This window comes from Cydia splendana, chromosome 5 (assembly GCF_910591565.1).
Source record: "Cydia splendana chromosome 5, ilCydSple1.2, whole genome shotgun sequence".
NCBI classification, from domain to species: domain Eukaryota; kingdom Metazoa; phylum Arthropoda; class Insecta; order Lepidoptera; family Tortricidae; genus Cydia; species Cydia splendana.
In genome coordinates, this window is record NC_085964.1 from 3,645,874 (window position 1) to 3,671,536 (window position 25,663).

The 25,663-nt window shown below is 41.0% G+C and overlaps 1 protein-coding gene across 1 annotated transcript; it reads left to right on the forward strand.

Annotated features, from left to right (window-relative positions):
• Positions 1-11: 11 nt before the first annotated feature.
• Positions 12-25,048, forward strand: LOC134790467 (zinc finger and SCAN domain-containing protein 2-like). Its single transcript, XM_063761276.1, is given in 19 exon segments — positions 12-170; positions 643-741; positions 1,027-1,135; positions 2,167-2,405; positions 2,955-3,138; positions 3,493-3,698; positions 4,086-4,257; positions 5,085-5,227; positions 5,773-5,913; positions 6,493-6,648; positions 7,973-8,117; positions 8,571-8,781; positions 12,834-13,065; positions 13,786-13,938; positions 14,804-14,977; positions 14,980-15,129; positions 15,674-15,763; positions 24,630-24,689; positions 24,944-25,048. Coding segments are annotated over 19 exon segments (2,901 nt in total). The 5' UTR covers positions 12-35; the 3' UTR covers positions 25,046-25,048.
• Positions 25,049-25,663: the final 615 nt, after the last annotated feature.

Consider the following 25,663-nt stretch of genomic DNA (forward strand, 5'->3'; position numbering starts at 1 on the left):
AGATGGTGTGATTAAAAAAAAACTCTCAGTAGAAGATGGAAGTCTTTCTGTATAATTCTACTGTTTGTAGATTATGTGGAGAAGAAAATGATAATGGAACATTATTATATTCTAGTGAAGAAAATAGCCAGAACTTAAGTGAAATCATTAATACCTATTTACCAATCAAGGTAGAGTACTTTTTATTTAATTCGTGGTTGTTTTGACTCCATTACGAAACCAAGATGGAGGTCTGATGAACGAAAATGTTAACATTTTCTATCTTTAATCTTATTGTAATGCGTATATTGTAATGGAAATATATGAAATAATAACTGTGTATTTTTATAATGTTTATTTATATACTGCTTTTACTTCTTACCATACCTAAATTTTGTACTTATTACGCGCCACTATTTGACATTTTTACAGCTGATTTGAATAAAAGTAAGGTTTATTTGTATCAATATTTTTATGTTTTCTATGATGTATTATTAAATTTCTACGCATTATATCAGTGACATGACGATATAACTTATTTATACCGAACAACCTAAAATATTGGTCATTTAAATTACTTACATGCATCAATTTTATTTGTAGTTTTCTAATAAGTATAGGTAAACTGTGTAGGTACAATAAAGTAAATTTTATTCTACTCAGGTATCAGACGACGGACAATTACCACGGACCATTTGTCCAGGATGTACTATTCAGATAGAAGCTACTGTAGAATTTATAACCTTGATAATAAATGGACAGGTTTGTACATTATCATCTTAAATCTTTATAGGTACCTAATTGTTTTTATCACTTTTTTCCATCTCTAAGGGTACACAGGGTTATCCACAAAAGTACTTTTATATTTTACACAACATAAACCAACAAGAAATGAATATGCAATAACAAAGTAAGTAGTTCTTGTTTTATACATAATTCTGCTTAACGACAAGCTGGAAAAGATCTCAGACGGATAATTTCGCATTTGAATTTTCTTAATGTATATCTACTACATGTTACTTATTTTATGACATGATTATATTTCAGAAAATAATAAGAGAGCTGCATCAGCGGGAAAAGGAATATAAGAAGTCATTGTTCAATAATGCAGTGGCAAGTGAGCCTGAGATTATCACCGAGAACATTGTTTATGAGAGTATGTGTAACCTCTGTATAAATAAAAAAGCCATTTATTTCTCGGTAACCCATACACTATAAAGAATTTGTAGTTAACCACGTGCCACCCAATGTACATTAGGATGTACACTCAGTTTCGATGCAATGTCAACCTTAATTAGAAATAAAGTAGGTAGCATCGGCAGAAGAGGTACAGGCCTCTTCCAGTTGAATTTTTGTATTTGTTATTCCCTTTCTGTTTCATTTTCCTCTCTTAATCTTTTTTGGGTTAGAATTAAATGATTACATTTATAGTTTTAATAAACTGGAAGGTCCTCTGTATATCATAATCATGATAATCATATTATTTTAATTGAATCATGTAAATGATAAAAAAAATACTTATCAATGGGTTCGACAACTGGTCTGGCCTAGTCGGTAGTGACCCTGCCTATGAAGCCGATGGTCCCAGGTTCGAATCCTGGTAAGGGCATTTATTTGTATGATGATACAGGTATTTGTTCCTGAGTCATGGTTGTTTTCTATGTATTTAAGTATTTATATATTATATATATCGTTGTCTGTGTACCCACAACACAAGCTTTCTTGAGCTTACCGTGGGGCTTAGTCAATTTGTGTAAAAATGTCCTATAATATTTATTATTATTTATTTATTTATTATTATTAATGGGTTAGGCAGCCTAGTTCCTTTCAATGTTTCATTTAAATAAAATTAGACAATATTATTGTTATTCAATGACTTGTAACTAAAGACCTAAACTATGGTGTGCACCCAGTACTGATTTTCTATACCAAATCAGTCCCTTACAAAATTAGTCTGGGATTCCCAGTTCTTGCCATACAAAGTTTAGACCCGAGAGCAATTTCTAACTTAAACTATTAATGCAATATTTAATATTGACTTTGACATAATACAAGCAAAATAGTAGTAGTAGTAATAGTATTAGAACAAATTATTTTTAGATTTTTTTATTTATTTCACTATTACACAATAAACAGAGGTTTGCTAAGTTTTACGAATGAGGGAGATTGACAATTCCATTATTCCAGTCAACACCAGCGATGGCGTCTACCAAGTGGAGCACCCGATCGCCCTCCAAGTGGCAGGCTTGGAGAAACCCAAACGCAAGCGAGGCCGGCCTCCGAAGAAGCCCAAGTCTCCTGAGGAGTTGGCGCAGGAGGCCACCGCTAGGCAGCAGGTTGAGGAGGCCAAGGTTAGCCAGAAAGAGGAGGAGTTGCAGGGGAAACGGAGGAGGAAGACTCCAACTAGATTCAAAGAAGCTGTTCAGGTAGACTGATTTTTTCTATTTTGTTGGTTGTTCTACTAAATATTATTGTGAATTTCTTCATCTAAATTAAAATCATATCCATTTTTAACCCCCCTACGCAAAAAGAGGGGTGTTATATCTGTATGTTTGACGCCAATGTCTCTGTATCTGTGGCATCATAGTTCTCAAACAGACGGACCCATTTCGATTTGGTTTTTTTACGTAAAAGCGAGTTTCCTAGCGATGGTTCTTAGCTATGTTTGATAAAAATCGATCAAGCAGTTTGAAGAGTGTCAGCTCTTTTCCAAAATTATGTTAGGCATTTTTGGCATAATGCGTAGGGGATTAATGAAAAAAAAAATACTTAGTTATATTAATTTAATTTTTGTTAAGCTTGTAAATTTCATCAAAATTATTACTGGCGGACAGAGTTACTGTTATATTTTAATAGTATGGGTCTAAAACAAAATTTTCAAAGCTCTACGCGTTCAGTATTCCTTCGTCTGTTCTACTGATTTTAATTCCGGAATTCAAGATGGTCCAAACGGTATAGACTCATTTATATTCCAGGGCAAAGAGCTAGAAAGGATATTCAAAGAGGAGGGAGTGACAGACGGAGACGAAAGTGATACAGAAGCTAAACCTGACGCAGACAAGCCGCCCGTGTCCAAGGAACCCGAGGTCATAGGGCATATGGAGGCCTCTGGAGAACTCGTGGTCGTTGTTAAGGGCAAAGGCCGGGGGAGGCCGAAAGGTAAGTCACTATGGCAAGCTGCTTTAAGGGGCTCGAGGTCATAGGACATTTGAAGACCTCTGGAGGTTTCCAAGGAGGCCGGTCATAGAGTTTTAATATTATATAAAAGTACTAGTTACGTTAGTATGTAGATAAGACAAACCGCCTGGTTCCACGGATGTCGAGGTGCTAGGGCATATGGAGGCCTTTGAGGAACTTGTATATTGTAGGTACAGATACTATACAGGAAGATTTTGTTATACTTTAGCTACCAAGCAAATTCATAGGCTACCTTAAGCAAGCCTCTCGAGTACCGAATTCCATACCGTAACATGTACAAAAACAGATAATGTAAAAATATAACTGTTTATCCAGGTCGCATGCGTCCGACGCGCGAGCAGTGCGCCATCTGCGGCATGGAGTTCTCGTGCGTCGGCCGCTACATGTCGCACGTGGCCGCGCACGGGCCCGTGCAGTACCGCTGCGGCTGCGGCCAGACCTTCCCCACCAGACTCATGTTCACCACGCACCAGAGGACCGCCGCACACGAGGGACAGACGGTCATCCCGTGCGACACGCAGGTGAGACGCATGTAGTATGCCGCACGTGTCGCACAGCTGCGGGCAAGCCTTCCCGACGAGACTCATATTCACGACGCACTAGACTCTAGAGGACAGCCGCACACGAGGGACCGAAGGTCATCCCGTGCGACACGCAGGTGAGACGCATGTAGCATGCCACACGTGTTGCACAGCTGCGGGCAGGCCTTCCCCACCAGACTCATGTTCACCGCGCACCAGAGGAACGCCGCACACGAGTCACAGACAGTCATCCCGTGCGTCATTAATCATTATTGCTATCTAATACCTACATAATTTCATGCTGCACAAATCTTTTCAGGTTATTGAAAAAATTAAAAAAAAACTGTATTTATATTTCTCACATACTTAAAAAAAACCCTATTCCAGAATCCAGAGCACCCTCAAACGTCTCCAATAAAGACTGAGCATCCCCCAGAGCCCTCCGAAGAACTGCCCTCAGTAGAGAAACTCGTCAGCAATGTACAGGACACCACGCTGCCGGCCGCCGTGCCGGACGCCGACACGACGGAAAACGTGGAGAAACCGGACGAGAAACCGGGTCCGTCAGATAGACAGACCTCTGTAGGCCTAATAGCAGAGGGGCGCGACAGTATCTCGCTCGCGAGGTAGACTACGCGCCTTTTTCTAACTGTATTCATTAAAGAGGGACAGGTAATCTATCTGGCGGGCGAGATACTGTCGCGCCACTCCTGTGCGCAAAACCAGCCAACCCGGCAAAACCAGAATAATAGAATGATGTTACAGTTGTAGTGCATAAATATGTTCCATCGTATTTTCACGGAAACTTACGAACGTGTCTTGCTTTCGCTGATCTGGACGTATCGCTCACCCTTATTCATAAAACTCCGCAAACCTTATTGTTATTTATCTCTTTCTAATAAACACGAATGTTAAAATGATTGTTGGGGTCAGACAATTATCAAGGTCTCGTTATGATTAACGCCATTTCTTTAGTTTTTACTAGCGATCCGATCCAGCTTCGCACGGGTAAACCTTAACAAATTATGTAGGTGTCTAATTTGACACCTAAACCTTCCTCAAGGATCACTTTATTGATAGGTGAAAACGGCATGAAAATCCGTTCAATAGTTTTTGAGTTTATCATGAACATGCAGACAGACAGTCGCGGTGGGGGTCTTTGTTTTATCCTCGTAAGACCCAACATATAAAGCTTCCCAATTTTTTAATTTGAACCTTATTCTATAAGTCAATTGGAACGAATTTCGTTTGTTTTAAATAGCAATGAAACAAAAGAAATGCTACCTACTTTATTTGGTTCATGAAAGGTTCAAATTAGATTGCAACGAATATGTACATTCTAATGGACATTTAGTCTCACGAGGTTAAAAGATGTAATGATTACAGAAGTGGCACCAGAAGCGACGCCGCCAGAGACCGAGGTGGAAGCGGACACGATCGTGCTCGGCCCGTCCGGCAAGCCCAAGCTCAAGTGTCCGCAGTGCGACAAGATGTTCAGCAACAAGCAGAGCCGCTCGCTACACATCAAGGTTCACTAAACATTCTTATAATTGCTTCGGTGAATCAATTTTTTATGTATCTAGTTGCCTTACCTACGAACGTACGTAATATGAAGTCTAACATGTAGAGTCATATGTAGAGTTCAATAAGTATCTCAAAATAACAAGTTTCTCTATACTTTTATACACCTTTTAAATTCACCAAATATGCATTTTTGTAATATAAGCGATGGCGGGTCATCTAATAAACATATAATAGAACGTGTTATAACTCAGCGACTTTTGTCACCTAGCCTAACATGACAGAATGACAACAATAAATAATTAATTCCCCCACTTATTCTGTTACTTTAAAAATATTTTCAGTCGCGAAAATATTTATACCTATTTGACTTACTTTCTTTAATTAAAATTTCAAATATTGAATGAATGTTTCAAAAATGTTTTGTTTCATGAAATTATATTTCAATGCTTTTTTCGCTTCTCTGAAACAGTTATTTATGTCTTTTGAAAAGTTCATCGTATGAGTTAAGTTTTTTTTGCACTCCCTAATTAGTATCTATCTTTGGTCGCAGGCGGTGCACGAAGGCGCGAAGCCGTACGTGTGCGTAGAGTGCGGAGCAACCTTCGCGTATCCTCGCTCGCTCGCCCTACACGCACATTCTCATCGGAGGGCTCAGCCCACTAAAGGCTTCGCCTGCGATCTGTGTGGGAAGGTATGTAAGGGTGATATTCCACCTGTCCTATTTCTTTGTCCAATGTGTATTTTGTCTTAAATTTTGCTTAATGAGAGAGTGAGACGCAATGACATTGGACCAAGATATTGGATAGATGGAATACCTCCCTAAGAAACTGTTTTGGAAAACTTTACGTATTAACTAGTAATTTTATGAATGCACTCGCTCGCTCGCGCTACACGCGTATTCTTATCAGAGGGCTCAGCTTACCGTAGGCTTTGCCTGCGATCTGTATGAGAAGGTATGTTAACTAAATAAAATACGTAACTAGTTATAGAAATTTTTTCGTTTCAGTTGCATCGCAATTGTGACGATCGCAACGAAATTCGTTAGACAAAACAAGTTATTTGAGAACCAGTCCGAGTATACAGAGATATGTAGAGCCACATGTAGAGTCGAATATGTAGAATTACGTGTTAAGTCGAAATTTTTTCTATATTTGTCACCAACTAACTAAACGAAACTAACACTAAGCAAATTGTGATTCGAAATCGACTGTTTTGTTTGTTGTTGTCAATATTGCGAGTGATTAGTGTATTTTTTTAAACTCACCTATAGGTGCTGAACCATCCGTCATCCGTGGTATACCACAAGGAAGCCGAGCACACGGGCCAGCGCTACGTGTGCGGCAAATGCGGCAAACTGTTCAAACACAAGCAGTTGTTACAGCGGCACCAGCTGGTGCACTCCCAGGCGCGGCCTTACAGCTGCAAGGTAATCTACTTACCCACAGGTGCTGAACCATCCGTCATCCGTGGTATACCACAAGGAAGCAGAGCACACCGGTCAGCGCTACGTGTGCGGCAAATGCGGCAAACTGTTCAAACACAAGCAGTTGTTACAGCGGCACCAGCTGGTGCACTCCCAGGCGCGGCCTTACAGCTGCAAGGTAATCTACTTACCCACAGGTGCTGAACCATCCGTCATCCGTGGTATACCACAAGGAAGCCGAGCACACGGGCCAGCGCTACGTGTGCGGCAAATGCGGCAAACTGTTCAAACACAAGCAGTTGTTACAGCGGCACCAGCTGGTGCACTCCTAGGCGCGCCCTTACAGCTGCAAGGTAATCTACTTACCCACAGGTGCTGAACCATACGTCATCCGTGGTATACCACAAGGAAGCCGAGCACACGGGCCAGCGCTACGTGTGCGGCAAATGCGGCAAACTGTTCAAACACAAGCAGTTGTTACAGCGGCACCAGCTGGTGCACTCCCAGGCGCGGCCTTACAGCTGCAAGGTAATCTACTTACCCACAGGTGCTGAACCATCCGTCATCCGTGGTATACCACAAGGAAGCCGAGCACACGGGCCAGCGCTACGTGTGCGGCAAATGCGGCAAACTGTCCAAACACAAGCAGTTGTTACAGCGGCACCAGCTGGTGCACTCCCAGGCGCGGCCTTACAGCTGCAAGGTAATCTACTTACCCACAGGTGCTGAACCATCTGTCATCCGTGGTATACCACAAGGAATCCGAGCACACGGGCCAGCGCTACGTGTGCGGCAAATGCGGCAAACTGTTCAAACACAAGCAGTTGTTACAGCGGCACCAGTTCGTCCACTCTCACGCCTTTTTGAATCCACAATAAATTTCGCTGAATTGTCCAAAACTGTTACGAAATATCAAAATGGGTTTAAAAAACCTATTCTTACAGCATTTTACAAGTTCCTACTGTCTCGTTTTGGAACCGAACAAAAATCTGTAGATTTTTTAATATTATTAGATAAATTCGCAGATTAGCCGTGACGTGAGCTTCGAGTTAGTAGCTTCATAAGTAAGAAATTGGTCTATTTCATAAATTATAACCCTGAACCTCAAATCGGTAACACGATTACAGCGCCACCTGCATCATGCTGTACGCGATTATCCTCATTGTGTGGGATCCTCACTCTGAGGAAGCGTAAAGTTCCATTGGCAAAGTAATTTTGACAATTTGTTCAAAGTTATTTAGCGTTCTTCCTTTCGACTTATTCACCTTATTTTGTTGCTGTCACAAGAGGCGCTGCTTATTTTAATCTACTTTAAACTTGTCCACAGATCTGTAGCACGTCGTTCAAGACGAAGGCGAATCTTCTAAACCACGCGTTACTCCATTCTGGCGTTAAACGGTTCGCGTGTGAGCTGTGCAAGCACCGCTTCGCGCACAAGACCAGCCTCACGCTACACATGAGGTGGCATTCAGGTATTTATTGAACAGTACATTATATAACATTACACCTCGGCGCCAATGCGTTATAATAATAAATAATAGAATAAAAGTAATAAATAATAATAATAAGAATAATAGTAAGTAATAGAATTGATTTAATACTAAAAATACCTATCTGGGTGATAAATGTACCATTAACATTAAAAAAGAGTTTCACAAAACCGTAAAAGTGTGAAGCTTTCTGTGTTTATCCACTCATACACACATTTTGAAGTTAAAATTAAAATCTAAAAACGGTGTCCTTGGGAAAATGTTTCGTTGACAAATCAGATGACTGATACTAGCAAGTCTTTGCACCAGCTGGCAACCTTTCAACAATACTGTTTCCTCTTTAGCGCCCTCTGCAGTGAGCGACTGGCAATTTCTAAACCACTCTTGAACAAAGATGCACAATATTAATAAATCGAATATTCGTCTTCTCGTTAGGCCTAAAACCATACACCTGTAAAACATGCGGCAAGAGCTTCAGTCAAAAAGGCAACCTGTCCGAGCACGAACGTATCCACACGGGCGAGAAACCATACCAGTGCGCTCAATGTCCGCGGCGGTTTACTACGTCCTCGCAGCACCGGCTGCACGCGCGTCGCCACCAGGCCGACACCGAGCGGCCGCACGTCTGCAACCACTGCGGGAAGCGGTACGTATACAGCACAGTGGGGACAAACCATACCGGTGCGACAATGTCCGCGTTTGTATGTCAGGGTCTTTGTAATGACCCCATATGTGACGTCCCACGGGTAAAGGTATCTTATGGCTGTTGGCGCTTACGACGTATTCGTATTGGAGTGTCGTGAATAAAAGCGTAAGCGCCACCCGCCATAAGGTAACTTTTTCCCTGGAACGTCACATATAGGCAAGTTGATTTTGATTTAATTGTGAGCGATCGGTTCGCTACATCTGAACAGACTATTCGTATTTGACATCGCTCATCTTATTACAACACACAATAGACTTTTTCTCCTCGTCTACTGTAATTCTTGAATTAAGATTTCTTATACCAAACTGCAATTGGGTATTTTTAATGTATGGGCTTCCAACTCAACTATAATAGTTATTTACGATACAAGTGCGGAAAAGAGGAATATCGTAATTAAAACACGACCGAAGGTAGTGTGTTAAATCGACACGAGTTGCGAATTACCTTTTCGCACGTGTATCGTACAACGTTTTACAGTACATATGGCCCTTTAAACTTTTGGCATCGCACCCCAAGTAACACAAAAGTAGCTGAATATTGTTTGAATAATAGAGCATTCCGTACTGTATGCTGAATAAGGTAGCTGTATAACGTCTGTATAAGCGCTTATACAGACGTTATACAGAAGGTTTGGGCGCAAAGTGGGCTAGCCCACGCCGCTTATTACTGAATAACAGTAATGTAATAGCTGTATAAGTGTGTGCCCACACATTGAATCGCTGAATAACACTTGTATAGAGGCTGTCAAAAGCTTCTATACCGCTTTTAAACCAAAGTTATCCAGCTTTGTATAGAATGACTCAGTTAGTCACACGTTATGCAGCTTTTGGTTCAAAAGTGCATTGTTACAGAAAATATATTCAGCTATTTGTGTATGATTTGTCTTCCATTTAAATTTGTGAACTCGTGTCAAAGTGTAGTGTCTGAAGTGAATACAAAATAAGGAGGACATTACCCATATATTGATCTGATGTTTACATAACATCAATTTCATTGCGCATGCGACTTTACTGTTAATATATATATATACATTTTATTTAAATTTTTAAAGCGCCGCGTAAATAATGCACTGTTTAGAAAGTAAATATAGAAAATGTAGTACTCCACTTTTAAATTTGTAATTTTTTTGCGGTGTTTAGATGTTTTAGTGATAGAAAATGTACTTTAACAAGTTATGCTACGATAAAACTAGTTTTATAAATGAATATAAATGGGTTTTTCAGTTCATTTTACATTCCTATTTAATTTTAGAGGTTAGAATATGAGCAACCGTAATGGCGTCCGACTGTGCTGAATATAAGCTGCTGCCACAGCTATTATGTGCTAAATTTCTGAATAGGCATTCACATTATTCGCGTTACTAAGCTACATGTTAGATAAGCATGGTTTTAGAACAACCAGTTTTGAATAACATCAGTATAATAGTAATTGTTTTCGCAATCTTAAAGCATATTAGGGTTCTATACACAAATGGTAAAAACCACATAGATCCTCACTAGTTTGATGAGAAACATTATAGGTATGTAACACGGGCAATATTCAATCCTACTTCCTACTAATATTATAAACGCGATATAATATTTAAGTTATATGATAAATCTGGGGGCACGGCAGACTACACAGTTATTTTTTCCGTTATCAGTTCCGACAAATATGTAGTAGGTAAAGGTATACGCAAAGATGTACGAAGTGAGTACGAAGATGTGTATAGTATGAGTATGGTTTGGTTACGAGTATGGTATGAATATGAATATGGTATAGGTGCGAAGGTGCGGGTATATTAGTAGCGGGTATCACGGGTATGAGTACAAGTATAGTTTGAATGAATGAAAGAATGAAAACATTTATTTTCAGGCAACTATTGGCCCATAGATAAATACCTTAAAACTAGCATACATATGTTTGGTATGGGCAGTATTGTTTAGGTATGAGTACGAGTATAGTGTGGGATGGGTATGAGTAGACCCACTTGAAACCTAAAACAGTCTGTTCAAAATCGATTGATCGATTGTGGAGAATCGATTTCGCTATATTTTAATGGGGGTGATTATTTAATTTTTCTCATACCCAGTCGAGTCTACAAGTTTTTAATGCAACAATATCAATAACTAGCATTTGCCACCTTGTTTGCCAACTAGCAACAACCTTAAATGGCCATTGGTAAACTTTATCTCGTTGCAGTAAGGTATGCAAATGGTCAGTTAACAGTGTTTACGATGGTAGCTAGCAATTGTTTTACGTCATTAAAACAATAATGCATCTTGTGTAAAATAACCAATCGAAGAGAATTGTTAAGAAAACTAAACCTCGATTTTTTAAATAATGGTTGGATTAAAGAATAAATACGCAAGATGCGTTCAAAATAAAATAAAAACACGCTCAAGCTCAAAGCAAACAGGCTCAAGTAGCACTGTTGACCGTGTATAAACTTATAAAGCTACGGAACCCTCTCCACCGCGCATTTGTTGATACTAAGCAGTAGTTTGAATAGCGCTGCTCATTGCGTTCATTTTGCAGCTTTTAGCAAGAATAGATAGTATATGTGTACTAAAATCGCCATAACTTAAGTATAAGTGTTGTTTTAGTATTTATTATTCAGACGTTATGTCTATAAAAGCCATAACTAACCCATATATGCAGCTACTGAATAACAAATAATATGTGGATTTCATTACAGCTTCCAGTAATAGCGTCCACCTTTATTCAAAAACTAGCATTAAAACAGAAACTGCAACCGCTTTTTGAAAGTCTTCACCGACGCTTCTTTTCAGCATTTAGTAGCCACTATCACATTTTTCTTAATATTGTCTGCTTAATATCTCACGACACAAAATATATACAGCTAATTGCTGCTAATGCTGCTATTATGCAGCTTTTAGTAACCACAAATGCTTTAAGCTGAATAATGTCTGACTAACTGTGTAAGAAATAAGTATTATTCAGCTTTAATATGCAAAACCGATACTATGCAAAATTTATTCAGCATTTATTGGTATATAGGCCCACTAGGCCCACATATTTTCTTATTCCGAATTTAGTAATTTCCACCGCTTATACACAAAATTTATGCAATCTTAATTTGAATAAGATGATAATTTTACTCTATTATCCTGCTTGTGTGTTACTTGGGACGAAAAGTGCTATTTTACGCACTAGTGCGGGAAAATAGGTCCATATGTACTGTAATATTCATTTCGATAAAGTTTAGTCAACCATAATGAAATAGACCAATCACAGCTCGCCGCGATTAAGAGGACGAAACAATACTAGCTCAAATTAATTATTTATTTTAGGTTGTATAGTAGAAATGATTGCTTCATAAGTCAGAAACGCGCATGTGACACCCTTAATATAGCAACATCCATAGACTACGAAAACCACTTAGTGTTGCTTGTTAGCCTCCATAGGCTACGGTGGCCAAAATCGAGAAAACAACTGTCTAAAAATTGAATTTAGTGCGGAGCAAGTACCAGGGCCTCATGAGTTACGAGTTACGAGAAGGTGTCGTTGACCAGCCCGCCGAGCCGCGGCGGCCGGGGCGCGTACCAGTATGAAGGTATCGCGGCTGTTCTCGTGTCTTAGCTGTATACTTTTGGTTGGGTTTGTTTGTATGATTCTACTAGTTTAAAGTATTATTTTTGTTGACCCATAGAAAAAGTATTGTATACAATAGTGATATAATCATCAATCATCAATCTCGTACCTCACTTAGGCAACTCAGCAAGCTTCGTTGCCTAAACACGGTGCTCGACTGAAAAGCTCTCTATTATATCACGATTGTATAAAATACTATTATTTTACACCAAAAACAAAGTCTCCTATCGCGGCTGTATGTCTATACGCTTGCGATGAACTCAAAAACTACCGAACAGATTTTCATGCGATTTTCACCTATCAATATAATGACTTTTGAGGAAGGTTTAGGTGTATATTCTGTTGTACCCGTGCAAAGCCGGGGCGGCGGGCTAGTACTGAGTTCCTCGCTCGTGCAGGTTCGTGTGCCGCTCGTCGTGGCTGGCGCACATGAGACGTGAGACCCGCGCGGCGGGCGGGGCGGGCGGGGCGGGCGCGGCGCGGCACCGGTGCGCGGTGTGCGCGCGCGGCTTCGCGGAGCGCGGCGCGCTGCTCAAGCACCAGCGCCGACACACCGGCGAGCGGCCCTTCCGCTGCCCGCTCTGCCCGAGGGCCTTCGCCGACTGCTCCAACCTCAACAAGCACAAGAAGGTACCACCGACCGTCACGAAACTAGATGGAATTATCTGAGTTATAGGGTACACTTAGAAATTATACAGAAAAATCCGGACAAGTGCGAGTCGGACTCGTGCACGAAGGGTTCCATACCTTTACACAAAGAAAAACACGTTTGTTGTATGGGAGCCCTCTTAAATATTTATTTTATTCTATTTTTACAGAAATATCACGATTCATGAGATACAACCTGGTGACAGACAGACGGACAATGGAATCTTAGTAACCCGTCCCGTTTTTACCCTTGGAGTACGAAACCCAAAAAATTACCACACCCATAACCCATCCCATAACCCTTATTAGCCCATTTATGAATAAATAAATGAAATTCTTTATTTTCAGACAACTATTGGCTCATAAATAATTACCTTAAAAGCTAAAACTAACATACATATTATACAATATATCTTAATAACTAAAACACATGGCTGCAATGCATTTCGCAACCCCACTGTGTCAGGGAGGTCCAAACTTGACACCCTTCAGCCAAAACTCCTCCTAAGAGCTAATTTAGACGACGCACGAACTCGCATGCGATTTTAGTTACATTGCGGACTGCTGGTTACGTCCTATTCAACCAACCGATCAAAACCCGCCATGTAATGAAACTCGCATAAGAGTTCTCGCATCGTCTAAATTAGCCCTTAGTGAAGGCGGTTAGACGTTCGATTTATAAAATAAACCTTGTACCAACAGCAAGTGCACAAGCAAGTCAGCCTGCTGGTCGACAAGAACCTCCCGGTGCCGGCCGCGGCCGCCCCCGCCAGCCCGCAGGACGAGCGTGTTATATACGTGGCCTACGACGTCGACTCCGGCCCCACCGCCTTCCACATCGTCGAGTCCGACCAGGTACAGTGGATGCTGATACGCAATAATGTGTCAACCCACATTAATTTTTCAATAAGATGTCAACTCAAAATATTGACGCTTAAAGTTGACATTTTATTGCAAAATGGATGTGGGATGACTCATTTTTGCTAAACACCATCCAGATATTGTACATACACCAGACACATGAAACGTTGAAGCGAATCTAATCAAGACCGTCCTTCTTATCAGATTTCAATGGTATTGCTTGTGACTATGGGGCTGTCCATAAATTACGTCATCCTTTTTTGACGATTTTTGACACATAAATAAAGATAACATCTATTCCGTGGCAAAATGACACGTCAGAAATCATCACCAAACTTAACCCAGCAGAGCCCATAGAACTATTTTACACATAGCGATTTTTGGGTACACTTAGTAAAATCTTCTTCTTGGTCGTGACCTCATGTCTGAGGGACGTGACTCCTGGGATGGGATATTCTTCCTATCACTGCTCTCCAGGCCTCTCGATCTTCGGCCATCTACATCGTTGCCTGGAGCGAAGTCTGGGTAATGTAAAAATAAGCGGGCATCTCGCTCGTTTCTTCCCAGAACGTGCAGAATGTGGAATGACTCGCCTCCTGAGGTATTTCCTTTGCGCTACGACATGGGATTCTTCAAGACGCGGGTATTTAGGGTTCTCAAGGGTCGGCAACGCTTATGTGGCTCCTGTGATGTTGCTTATGTCCATGGGCGACGATGACCGCTTCCCATCAGGCGGCTCGTCTGCTCGTTTGCTGACTATCACATAAAAAAAAATATTGTTTGGACCACATCTGACCATCTACTGGGTGTACGCCCTTTACTCCTTAGTAAAGTAACTAATTGTAATTTTTACCCACAGATGACGACAATAGAAAACGACACAGTGCTGAAAGACACCCTGTACTCCGGCTCCTCGCTCCTGCGGCGGCCGGAGCTGCCCGAGCCGGAGCCCGTGGAACAGATGGAACAGGTGGAACACGTCCTGGAGGAGATGGAACCTGTGGTGCTGGAGGAGAGCGAACATATGCCGGTGAGTGTTGGCTGAAAGACACCCTGTACTCGGGCTCCTCGCTCCTGCGGCGGCCGGAGCTGCCCGAGCCGGAGCCGGTGGAACAGATGGAACAGGTGGAACAGGTCCTGGAGGAGATGGAACCTGTGGTGCTGGAGGAGAGCGAACATATGCCGGTGAGTGTTGGCTGAATTCGTATACGTTATACGCCTTTCCAGTTTTTCACTGCGTTTGTGGTATGTATCCTCCCGTGATTGTGTCTATGATCTTCGGTGATGCTGACAATGTCATGTGATACAAAAATATATTCTTTTGTCCTGGCTAAGAATCTAGAGTTTTATTCATATTTATTTACGGATAATTTCCATACATTACAGTTTGACTTTTAAAAATTGGCGAAAATGATGCTTGAGATCAGGGGTATGTATACTCGTCGGATTGTATGGCCTTTAACTCCCCTGCTTTCTTTCAGTGAGTCGCACTGGCTCACGGGACCTAGTTTGGAGTGGTTAAGACTGTGACCTCTCCTGCTAACCGTTTATTCCAGCATCGTGCAGTTAACTACCAACGTTAATTAAAACGAGATGCTATGCTCTAGTTTGACTTCTCTTTCGCTCACACTTGATTCTAGAGCTCAATCCGTTTTACATAAATAGATCCGTGTTTCCAACCTGCTCACCTGGAGAGAGGTACTGTTTCTACAATGGTATTGTTTGTCAGGTCACGGACGAACAAGGAAACCCGCTGCACTTCACAATGCAGGACGGCACGCGGCTCGCCATCACTTCCGCCGACGGGAAGTCGCTGCAGGTAACATATACAGTCTCGACATGTTCCAATAAGGGTCACTAATAAGGTTAAGTTTAAGAATTTGTTTGTTGGCGCGAAATTGGAATGTTTATTGAAGTTAAGTTGAAGTATAAGCCATAACTTTATCGCGCATGGTCCTTATAAATAAATATTATAAATAAATAATAATAAATAAATATTATAGGACATTTTTACACAAATTGACTAAGCCCCACGGTAAGCTCAAGAAGGCTTGTGTTGTGGGTACTCAGACAACGATATATATAATATATAAATACGTAAATGCATATAAAACAACCATGACTCAGGAACAAATATCTGTGTCATCACACAAATAAATGCCCTTACCGGGATTCGAACCCGGGACAATCGGCTTCATAGGCAGGGTCGCTATCCACTGGGCCAGACCAGTCATCAAGTATTATAGTTAGTCACTCTTAGGGCCACTTGCACCATCCCTCTAACCCTGGGTTAAGCGGTTAAACCGTTAACCCAGTGTCAAGTTATACTGTAAACCATGGTAACTCCAGGGTTAACCCCGGGTTTTTGAATAGTGCAAGTGGCCCTTAGGCACCTGTCTCACCACATGGACTGCTTTCGGGCTTGAATTAGTATTTTGAATAAAAACTTTTTACAAACAAAGCAAACCGACTTCAAAAAGGATGAAATAAAATATTATCCTTTTTGAAGTCTATGCGTTACCAACTGATATGTTTGAAGTCGGTGCCAAGCCAATTTTTAAGCATACCATGACTTTGGTGCAATTCGATAAGGATTTACCTACGTTGGATTGCCTTACACGACGACAATGAACGTACTTTCTGTAGGTACAGTCGACGTTAAAAATATGTTTACACTTTTCGCCTTATTACAAAGGACTAAGGTGCAAAAGTGTAAACATATCATTGACGTCGACTGGACCTAAGAACACACCTCAGAACACACGATCAAACCTTCTTGGCGCAGTCTGTACCATGTTTGTCGGCACATTAGTGTAAATATAAATGCATTTTTTTGCCGTCGTATTTTTTAAAGAGCATTTCTTACTAATGCTCGAACAGTCTATAGCACGCAAGTGTGGGATTGGGACTGAGTTATTTCCCGTCCCTTATCCAGAGGACTACATTTCAAAATATAAAACAATTCAAGGAATTTACCTTCTTGCCAAATTTCACCTAAAGCGGTTCAGTTATTTAGCCATGAAAAGGCGACAAAGAGGCAGACAGAATTCTTTACATATTTATAATAGTTATTAGTACAGTTCTCATGGGATTTATAGCCATAAAGCTGATTATTTTTGTCTGGTATTTGTTACGTAGGGTAGACTTACAAGTATGTCGGTAGTTGCACATTCTGAAAATAAACCAGTCTGCTATGGATCTCGATCTTTTATTCATCTAACATTGGCGCAGTCGAGTTAAAAATTTAATTTAAAGTACTTTACGCTTCGTTTTAACATGCCATACGGTAAAATAGAACCATTTTCGTTAGAATCTAATTGGGACAATTACGTGCGTCGCGTACAACAGTTTATTAAGTTAAATGCCATAAGTGATAACCTAAAAGTGCCCACGTTGTTAACAGTTGTCGGTGGCGAGTGTTACGATTTACTTTGTGATTTGTGTTCTCCTGCCCATCCAGAAGACAAAGGTTTTGACGATTTAGTGGCCTTATTAAAGAAACACTTAGAACCAGAAAGATCCGAGATAGCCGAGAGACACGTTTTTCGGCAAAGGGTGCAACAGCAGGGTGAAAGCATCCGTGTTTACCTTCAAGGGTTAAAACATTTGGCTAAAACCTGCAACTTCGGAACCGGCCTCGAAGAAAATCTACGAGACCAATTCGTCTCGGGTTTATACAGCGAGGAGATGCGTTCTAGATTGTTCGCCGAGAAAGACATAGATTACAAGAGGGCCGTGGAGTTGGCCAGCGCGCTCGAGGCGGCGGAGCGGCACGCTCACACGGCGTGCGCCCCGGCCCCGGCGCGGCCGACGACGGCCTGCATCGCGTGAGCACCGGCCGCGGTGCGCGCGCCCGCCCGCCCGCCGCCGGGGGCAGCGGCGCAGGCGGCAGCGGGGCGCAGCGGACCCCGTGTGCGCGATGTGGGAAATCCACTCATCCACCAAATAAGTGCCGGTACAAGAACTTTACGTGTGATTCGTGTGGCGTCAAGGGCCATTTAAAAGTTATGTGTACGCGCAAAGGTGAGAGTGGCGATTTTTTCAATAAGAGGACGGCTAAAGGTCAGTACTTTTTAAATAAAAGTAGCGATTCGGACGATGACGATTGCCATTTCTATAATTTGGTCTCGAAGGGAGATAACGACGGACCGTATTTAGTGAAGTTATCCGTGAACGGTACTTGTTATAAATTTGAAGTTGATTCGGGAAGTAAAATATCTGCAGTGTCGAAATTGTTTTATGAAAAACATTTGTCACATTTACCCATTAACAAAAATGTGTTGTTGTTAAAATCTTATAATAAGACTCCTATCAAGACGCTCGGTTATATTGATGTAGATGTAATTTGTGGACAAAATTCGGCTAAACTTAAACTACAGGTTATTGAAAATGGTGGGCCCCCGCTTATGGGTCGCACTTGGATAAGAAAATTAAAATTGTTGGAGTATATAGAATGTCACAATATATCTGAAAGCGATTCGGTGGCACTACTGTTAAAAAAAGAGTATCCGGAGGTATTTGCGGAGGGTTTAGGTACTTTTAAATCGCGTATTCGTTTGCATCTAACGGATGAGGTCCCTGTTTTCGTGAAGGCGCGCGCGCTGCCGCTGGCGCTGCGCGAGCGCGTGGAGCGCGAGCTCGAGCGCCTGCGGCGGGAGGGCGTCATTTACAAGGTCGAGCGGTCGGATTACGGAACACCTATCGTGCCGGTTATTAAATCTAATGGTGATATCCGTATTTGCGGTGATTATAAAATCACAATAAATCCTATTCTCAAAGATTTTCATTATCCACTCCCGCGAATAGAAGAGATATTTGCAACGTTAGGAGGCGGTGAGCAGTACACAAAGTTGGACTTATCAAATGCATTCCAACAGTGTCTGTTAGAACAAGAGTCTCAGCCGATGACGGCTATAACCACACATGTAGGAACGTTTGTTTATCAGAGAGTACCTTTTGGTATTAAATGTATACCAGAAAACTTCCAAAAAATTATGGAAGAGACTCTTAGTGGCCTGCCGTCGACCGCAGTATTTGCAGATGATATTTGCGTCACCGGAAAAGATAGGGCAACACATTTGGCTAATTTAAGGGCAGTTCTGCAGAGACTTAAAGAAAATGGACTCCGTATCAATTTCGATAAATGTCAATTTTTTAGAGATAGTGTAACCTACTTAGGGTACAGCATTGATAAGGACGGTTTGCATACAGATCAAAAAAAAATTAACGCAATAGTTGCAGCCCCGCGTCCCACCAATATCACACAATTGAAAAGTTTTATGGGCTTAGTAAACTTTTATTCCAAATTCTGTTCAAACATGAGTGACATCCTTAAACCGTTGTATAATTTATTAAAAAAAGATGTTGATTGGGTGTGGAGCAACGATTGCGATATTGCGTTTACCAAAATCAAGAAGGTGTTATGTAGCGCGCCCGTGCTGGCGCACTACGACCCGACGCTGCCGCTGGTGTTGTCGGTCGACAGCAGCGCGTACGGGCTGGGCTGCGTGCTGGCGCAGCGTGGCAAAGATGGCCGCGAGCGCCCGATCAGCTGCGCTTCGCGTACGCTCAGCGCTGCGGAGCAAAACTACTCGCAGCTGGACAAAGAAGCTTTAGCTATTGTTTTTGGGGTAACAAAACATCACCAGTTCTTGTATGGCAGGCGCTTTATACTTCGTAGTGATCATAAACCCCTCAGTTACATTTTTGGGAAAAATAAAGGCATTCCAGTCACAGCTGCGAGTGTAAAGACAGCATTCATATTGATCAAGGATGTTTATTATGGGGTTACAAAATTATAATACCCATGACCTTGCAAAATGACATTTTAAAGGAAATTCACGAGGGGCATCCGGGAATCATTAAAATGAAACAAATTGCTCGAAATTATGTTTGGTGGGGGACGCTTGACGCAGACATCGAACGAACGGCGCGCGAGTGCGACGCTTGCCGCGCGGTGCGCCCGGCGCCGGCGCCGGCGCCGCTGCACTCGTGGCCGTGGCCCGAGGAACCCTGGTCGCGTTTAAATGTTGATTGGTTAGGGCCTTTTAACAATAAATATTATTTGATCGTTATTGACGCCCACTCTAAATGGATAGAGGCGGAGAAAGTCAACAGTACTTCTGCGTCAACAGTTATATCTTGTTTTAGGAGAATGTTTGCGCGTTTCGGCCTGCCTAAACGGGTGGTATCCGACAACGGACCGCCCTTCAGTTCGCTTGAACTGAGGACATATTTTGAGCGAAATGGCATAAAACAAACCCTAACTCCGCCCTACCACCCAGCAAGTAACGGTGCAGCCGAAAATGCTGTGCGATCCGTAAAACGAGCCTTAAAAAAGGCAAACGTTGAAAACGAAGACGCAGAAACCGCCTTGAGTAGGTTTTTATTCAGTTATCGTAACACGGAGCACAGCACTACCGGACGAGAACCGGCGGTCGCGCTACTGGGGCGGCGGCTACGAGGACGCCTAGACCTGCTGCGGCCTGACGCTAGTGAAGTCGTGCGCGAACACCAGGTCGCCAGTGAGCGACGCCGAGCCTCGCGCCTACGTCAAGCTACCGTTGGAGATCCGGTCATTATCAGAGATTATACGAAACAGAATAGAAAATGGACGGAAGGGGTTGTTATAGACCGTCAGAGCCCCGTATCGTATTCTGTCAAAACAGGAGATGGCCAGGTACACAAACGGCACATTGACCAAATGTTACAGGATAAACGCAAGTCTCGGTTTTCTCTTACTAAAGTCCAGGAGCCTGTGGTGCCCGATAACGGGCAACGAGAAGTCATCGCAAAAGAGGGCATAGTGGATGAATGGCAGCTGGCAGAAGAGGAACCGGAGTCGCACTTGCCCGCTGTAAAAAGTCCAGCTCAAAACGCCGACTGTAAAATGGGGCCCTCTTCGCCGCAGGAGGTCGAAGGTCGAACTAGGCGACAGGCCGCTCTGCGTTGCATAGAAAAATTACAAAAAAAAGTAAATTATTAACTTAACTAGCTACTTAAGTACTATATACACTCCGCAAATAACTTCAATACCTAATATTTAGTACCAATTTCATAATAATATATAAAGACAAGAATGTTACATTGCATAAGTGTGTCAACACAACCTTGAACTTCATTCATATTATCGATAAGGAAAATCATGTAAAAAGCAATAACTTTTAGCACCTTATGTCTTTGCAATAATAAATAATAAATAATAAACAGATTAATTACTTCAGAATATTCATACAATATAATCATTCATTAGGTACTTTAAAAATGTATCTAAAAATGTTACTTTGCATATTATTAATGAGCTAAGATTGTAAACATAAGAAAAACTGTAACGATTTCGATGAAATTTGCTATATGGGGGGTTTACGGAGGCGAGGCGTTTTAACTCTAGGAAAACGCGCATTTTAGATTTTTTATGTTTGCTGTGCAAAGCTCGGTCTCTCAGATATTCAGTTTTTATTAACGCTGTTTTCTACAGTAGTACCGTTGAGGCACCACGTCACTGACACAAAGGCAAAAGCCGCTATACACCAATGCATGCATGCTAATGAAAAATACTGTATTATTTTCCTAGTCTAATTCATACTAAACAACCATGCATAATCTATTGAAAGCATCTAAGTACCTACGTTTACGAATAAACCGACGCGACAATTTTGTATATGATCCCAGCACATCTGTAAAATTAGTTTGGTTACGGCAATAACATAAACAAATATAAAATAATATAAATGTGTAATAAATTTCACATTTCGTCGGAGTCCATTTCAGTTCATCATCAGGTCCATCTCGTGACCCAAGACCTTACTGCTCACCTAGAGGATTCTAATAAACCCACACAACATGTGTCTATCACAAACCAACACCGATTTCCCTCGCACTTCTTCAAAGTTCATCATCAGGTCCAGCTCGTGGCCCCCCACCTTACTGCTCACCTAGAGGATTCTAATAAACCCACACAACATGTGTCTATCACAAACCAACACCGAGTTTCCTCGCACTTCTTCAAAGTTCATCATCAGGTCCATCTCGTGCCCCCCCCACCGTACTGCTCACCTAGAGGATTCTAACAAACCCACACAACATGTGTCTATCACAAACCATCACCGAGTTCCCTTGCACTTCTTCAAAGTTCATCATCAGGTCCATCTCGTGACCTAACTGCTCACCTGGCTTCTTAAAAAAAATTACATCATTCATTTATTATTAATAAATCAATCATGAATTTCAAAAATACACTTTGGTGGCAAACGCAGCCTATGGAAACTATACTACTAACTAATGGCGCTTGCAACTAGGAGAATGTCACATGGGCGTTGCTCTGAAAACCTGCTAAAATATGATCATTTTCTTATTTTGATGCTACCTCAATAATGGTACTACTAACTAAAAACTAAACTACATGCTACATATACCCACTAAGATAAACTACCAACTACCTAATTAAAACTATAGATTTTACAGATCAATTTTATTTATTCTCAATTAAAAATGAAAGAGAATCACAATTATCTTTTACATTTCTTAAAATGGTACAATATGGTTCGAGCGAAAGCACGAATTTACCGCAATTGACAAAACCATCACCGTCACATCACTAGTTGTTGACGTGAAAGGGATAGCACATTGCATTTTCAAGTTGACGGAAAAGGACGGGCTACTTCACTGCCGCTCAGTACAACCATATTGACCAGTATAAAATGAACCCCGCGGACAAGAAATAATTTTCAACAAAATAGTGATTTTGACTTACCTGTGGAATGTTATTCCATCTGTTTTATAACTGGAAGTCTTAGATGACTTGCCACACCATTTCACACTGCAAAATCCCATGATTTGAATAAATTGCGATTTATTTTCGTAAACACGCGCACACTGTTAACAGGTCGTGAATTTGGACGCAACTGATCGGAGCGGCGCGCGTGAAATATTTTATAAGCGCTATTGCTCGCACGAGTGGAGGCCGCGAGTCGTCCTATAAGCTATGTCTATAGGGGTTGGTCTGTGTCTTTAAGTTAAGACTGAATTCCATTCTTTTTGTTAACTCACGCTAAATAAATATAAGTATCTATTGTATTTGCAAAATATTGTATAAGATACTGTGGTGGACTTTATGTACATCAAATATTGTGCAAATCATAATAGATATGTATAATAAGTACGTTGTGTCGCGATATACATATAATACTGTTTATCTTTATTAGCAGTGCCATTTAAATTAGTTTATTTGAACATGGCCTTAGGTGTATGAACATGTAGCTTCTTGTAGTTAAAATTTCATAACTAGTTTAGATATAAGTTATTATTGTGAAATGAGAGGGAGGTGTTACGTAGGGTAGACTTACAAGTATGTCGGTAGTTGCACATTCTGAAAATAAACCAGTCTGCTATGGATCTCGATCTTTTATTCATCTAACAGTATTGTTACTACTTGGCTTGGCACCGACTTCAAACATATCAGTTGGTAACGCATAGACTTCAAAAAGGATAATATTTTATTTCATCCTTTTTGAAGTCGGTTTGCTTTTTTTTGTAAAAAGTTTTTATTTTTCCATTTTTAGTTTTAACGCATTGTTAAGAGCGCGACGCATGAATGAAAAACAACATCATGTTTAACACTAAATTCGTGTACCTATTAATTTAGTAAAAATCAGGAATTTTCTCGAGTCCGTCTGGGAAATTATAATTCCTGTCAACTAAATCCATCCGCCCGCCCCGCCACTGACCCAAACCCTCAGCCCCGATCACTCAACTTCACAGCACATCAACCCCTGATCCAGGAACCCCTCGATCCTGAACCAGCAACCCTTCAACCGCCATTCCCCGACCCCTTAATCCCTGACCCCTTAACTCCTAACCCTAACCCCCGATCAGTAGCCTTACCAGCTTACCACGAGTTTGACATTGATATATTCGCTAGCATGTGTGTAACTTACTTCCTATGCATCTCTCTCGTACTAACCTTAGTGTGAGCGAGATGCATAAAAAGTTTCATTTAGATGCATAAGACGTTAGCGAATATGTCAATGTCAAACTCGTGGTAAGGCTACAGTTGCAGTACATCAAATTGGTGGTTTTCGGAAGCAAATGCTCGAGTTACTTTAGAAAACCCCGAAATTACTTAACACGTGCCTTTAAAAATTGAGGAGTTCCCTCAATTCCTCATGGATTCCATCATCAGACCAGAACCAAAAATAATACGGAAACACCTTGGAGGTAACTTCTTCCAAACAAAAAAAGAATTACTCAAATCGGATCACAGGTGCCGGAGTAATCGCTGAACATACTTACATTTAAAGAAATCATCATCATTATCATCAAAATAATCATCATCATCAGGTCTACTTCATCAAATTGGTGGTTTTCGGGAGAAAATGCTCGAGTTGCTTAAGAAAACGCCCAAAACACCATGCATGTGCCTTTAAAAATTGAGGAGTTCCCTCAATTCCTCATGGAACCCATCATCAGAACAGAACCAAATTAAAATGGGACCAACTCGGAGGTAGCTCCTTTCAAACAAAAAAAGAATTACTCAAATCGGACTACGTATGTCGGAGTAATCGGTGAACGTACATAGAAAAAAAAAAAAAAAGATAGCCACAACCGAATACAGAACCTCCTCCTTCTATGAAATTGAAGTCGGTTAAAAATCGGTTTTTCCTAATCCTCGTCGGTGTTTTTTACAGGTTATCACTCAAGATGGCCAGACGATACCAGTTGAAATCAACGGATTCGCAGATGAAGAGGTACCTTTATCTAATCAACTTGTGAACATTCATTTATAAAACGTAATTTTTTTGCTTGGACTTTTACTATTATTAGGTTAACAAGCCTGAGAACGTATGTTAACCTGTGGAGCGCCCTAGTATCACACGTGTGATACTAACTCCATTTGGGTCGTAGTGACTCACGATCCGACGTGTGTTACTAGAGATCAATATGGGTCAAATTACTTTGCATCAATTTGTTGTATGATAAGAATATGTGATAATTGTTGCAGGAAATAGAAAACCCGGACACGATAGTACACCAACTCAACCTGCAGAAGACAGTCGACACCGACGGCGCCTCCCACGTCGCACACTACTTCACCATCGTCTAAACTCCAAACACAGGTTTCAACAAATTGAATTAGTCCATGGGCCAGGCAAGATTTCGGTATAATTTGGGGGTACCAAGTTTCCTTTTCACAGCAGTTAGATAGGCTTATTATGATGTTAAAAAACCATGATTGCCATCTCAAAATGGTAGCTAACAAAAATGGCCGCCAATCCAAGATGGCGGATATTGAGTTTTAAGAAATCAACCATAATTCGAGAAATATACGTCCGATTTCGTTGCTGTTTTTTTTTAACCAAAGCTCTATAAGTGAGCTTAAAATTATGTTTATATATTATATCGATAAAGTCAACCATTAATTAGTAATTAAAGAAATATTGAAAATCTTCTCATTTTTTTGTGATACTTTTTTCTAAATTAAGTTTTTACAAAATATCTCAAACATTAAAAAAAAGTTTTAAATGAGGCAATATAGTGTATTAAATTAACTTTAATTTGACGTACAATTTGTATGGGACTGATGACTGAAAATACATGGAAACATAAATTTGGTTTTACTTCCGTTGAAATTCACCGTTGACTAAATCACTGCATACAGAACAAAAAGCTTCGGATAGATGTTGTAGAGTACAAAAATCATGTTTTTAGTATATTTTAATAA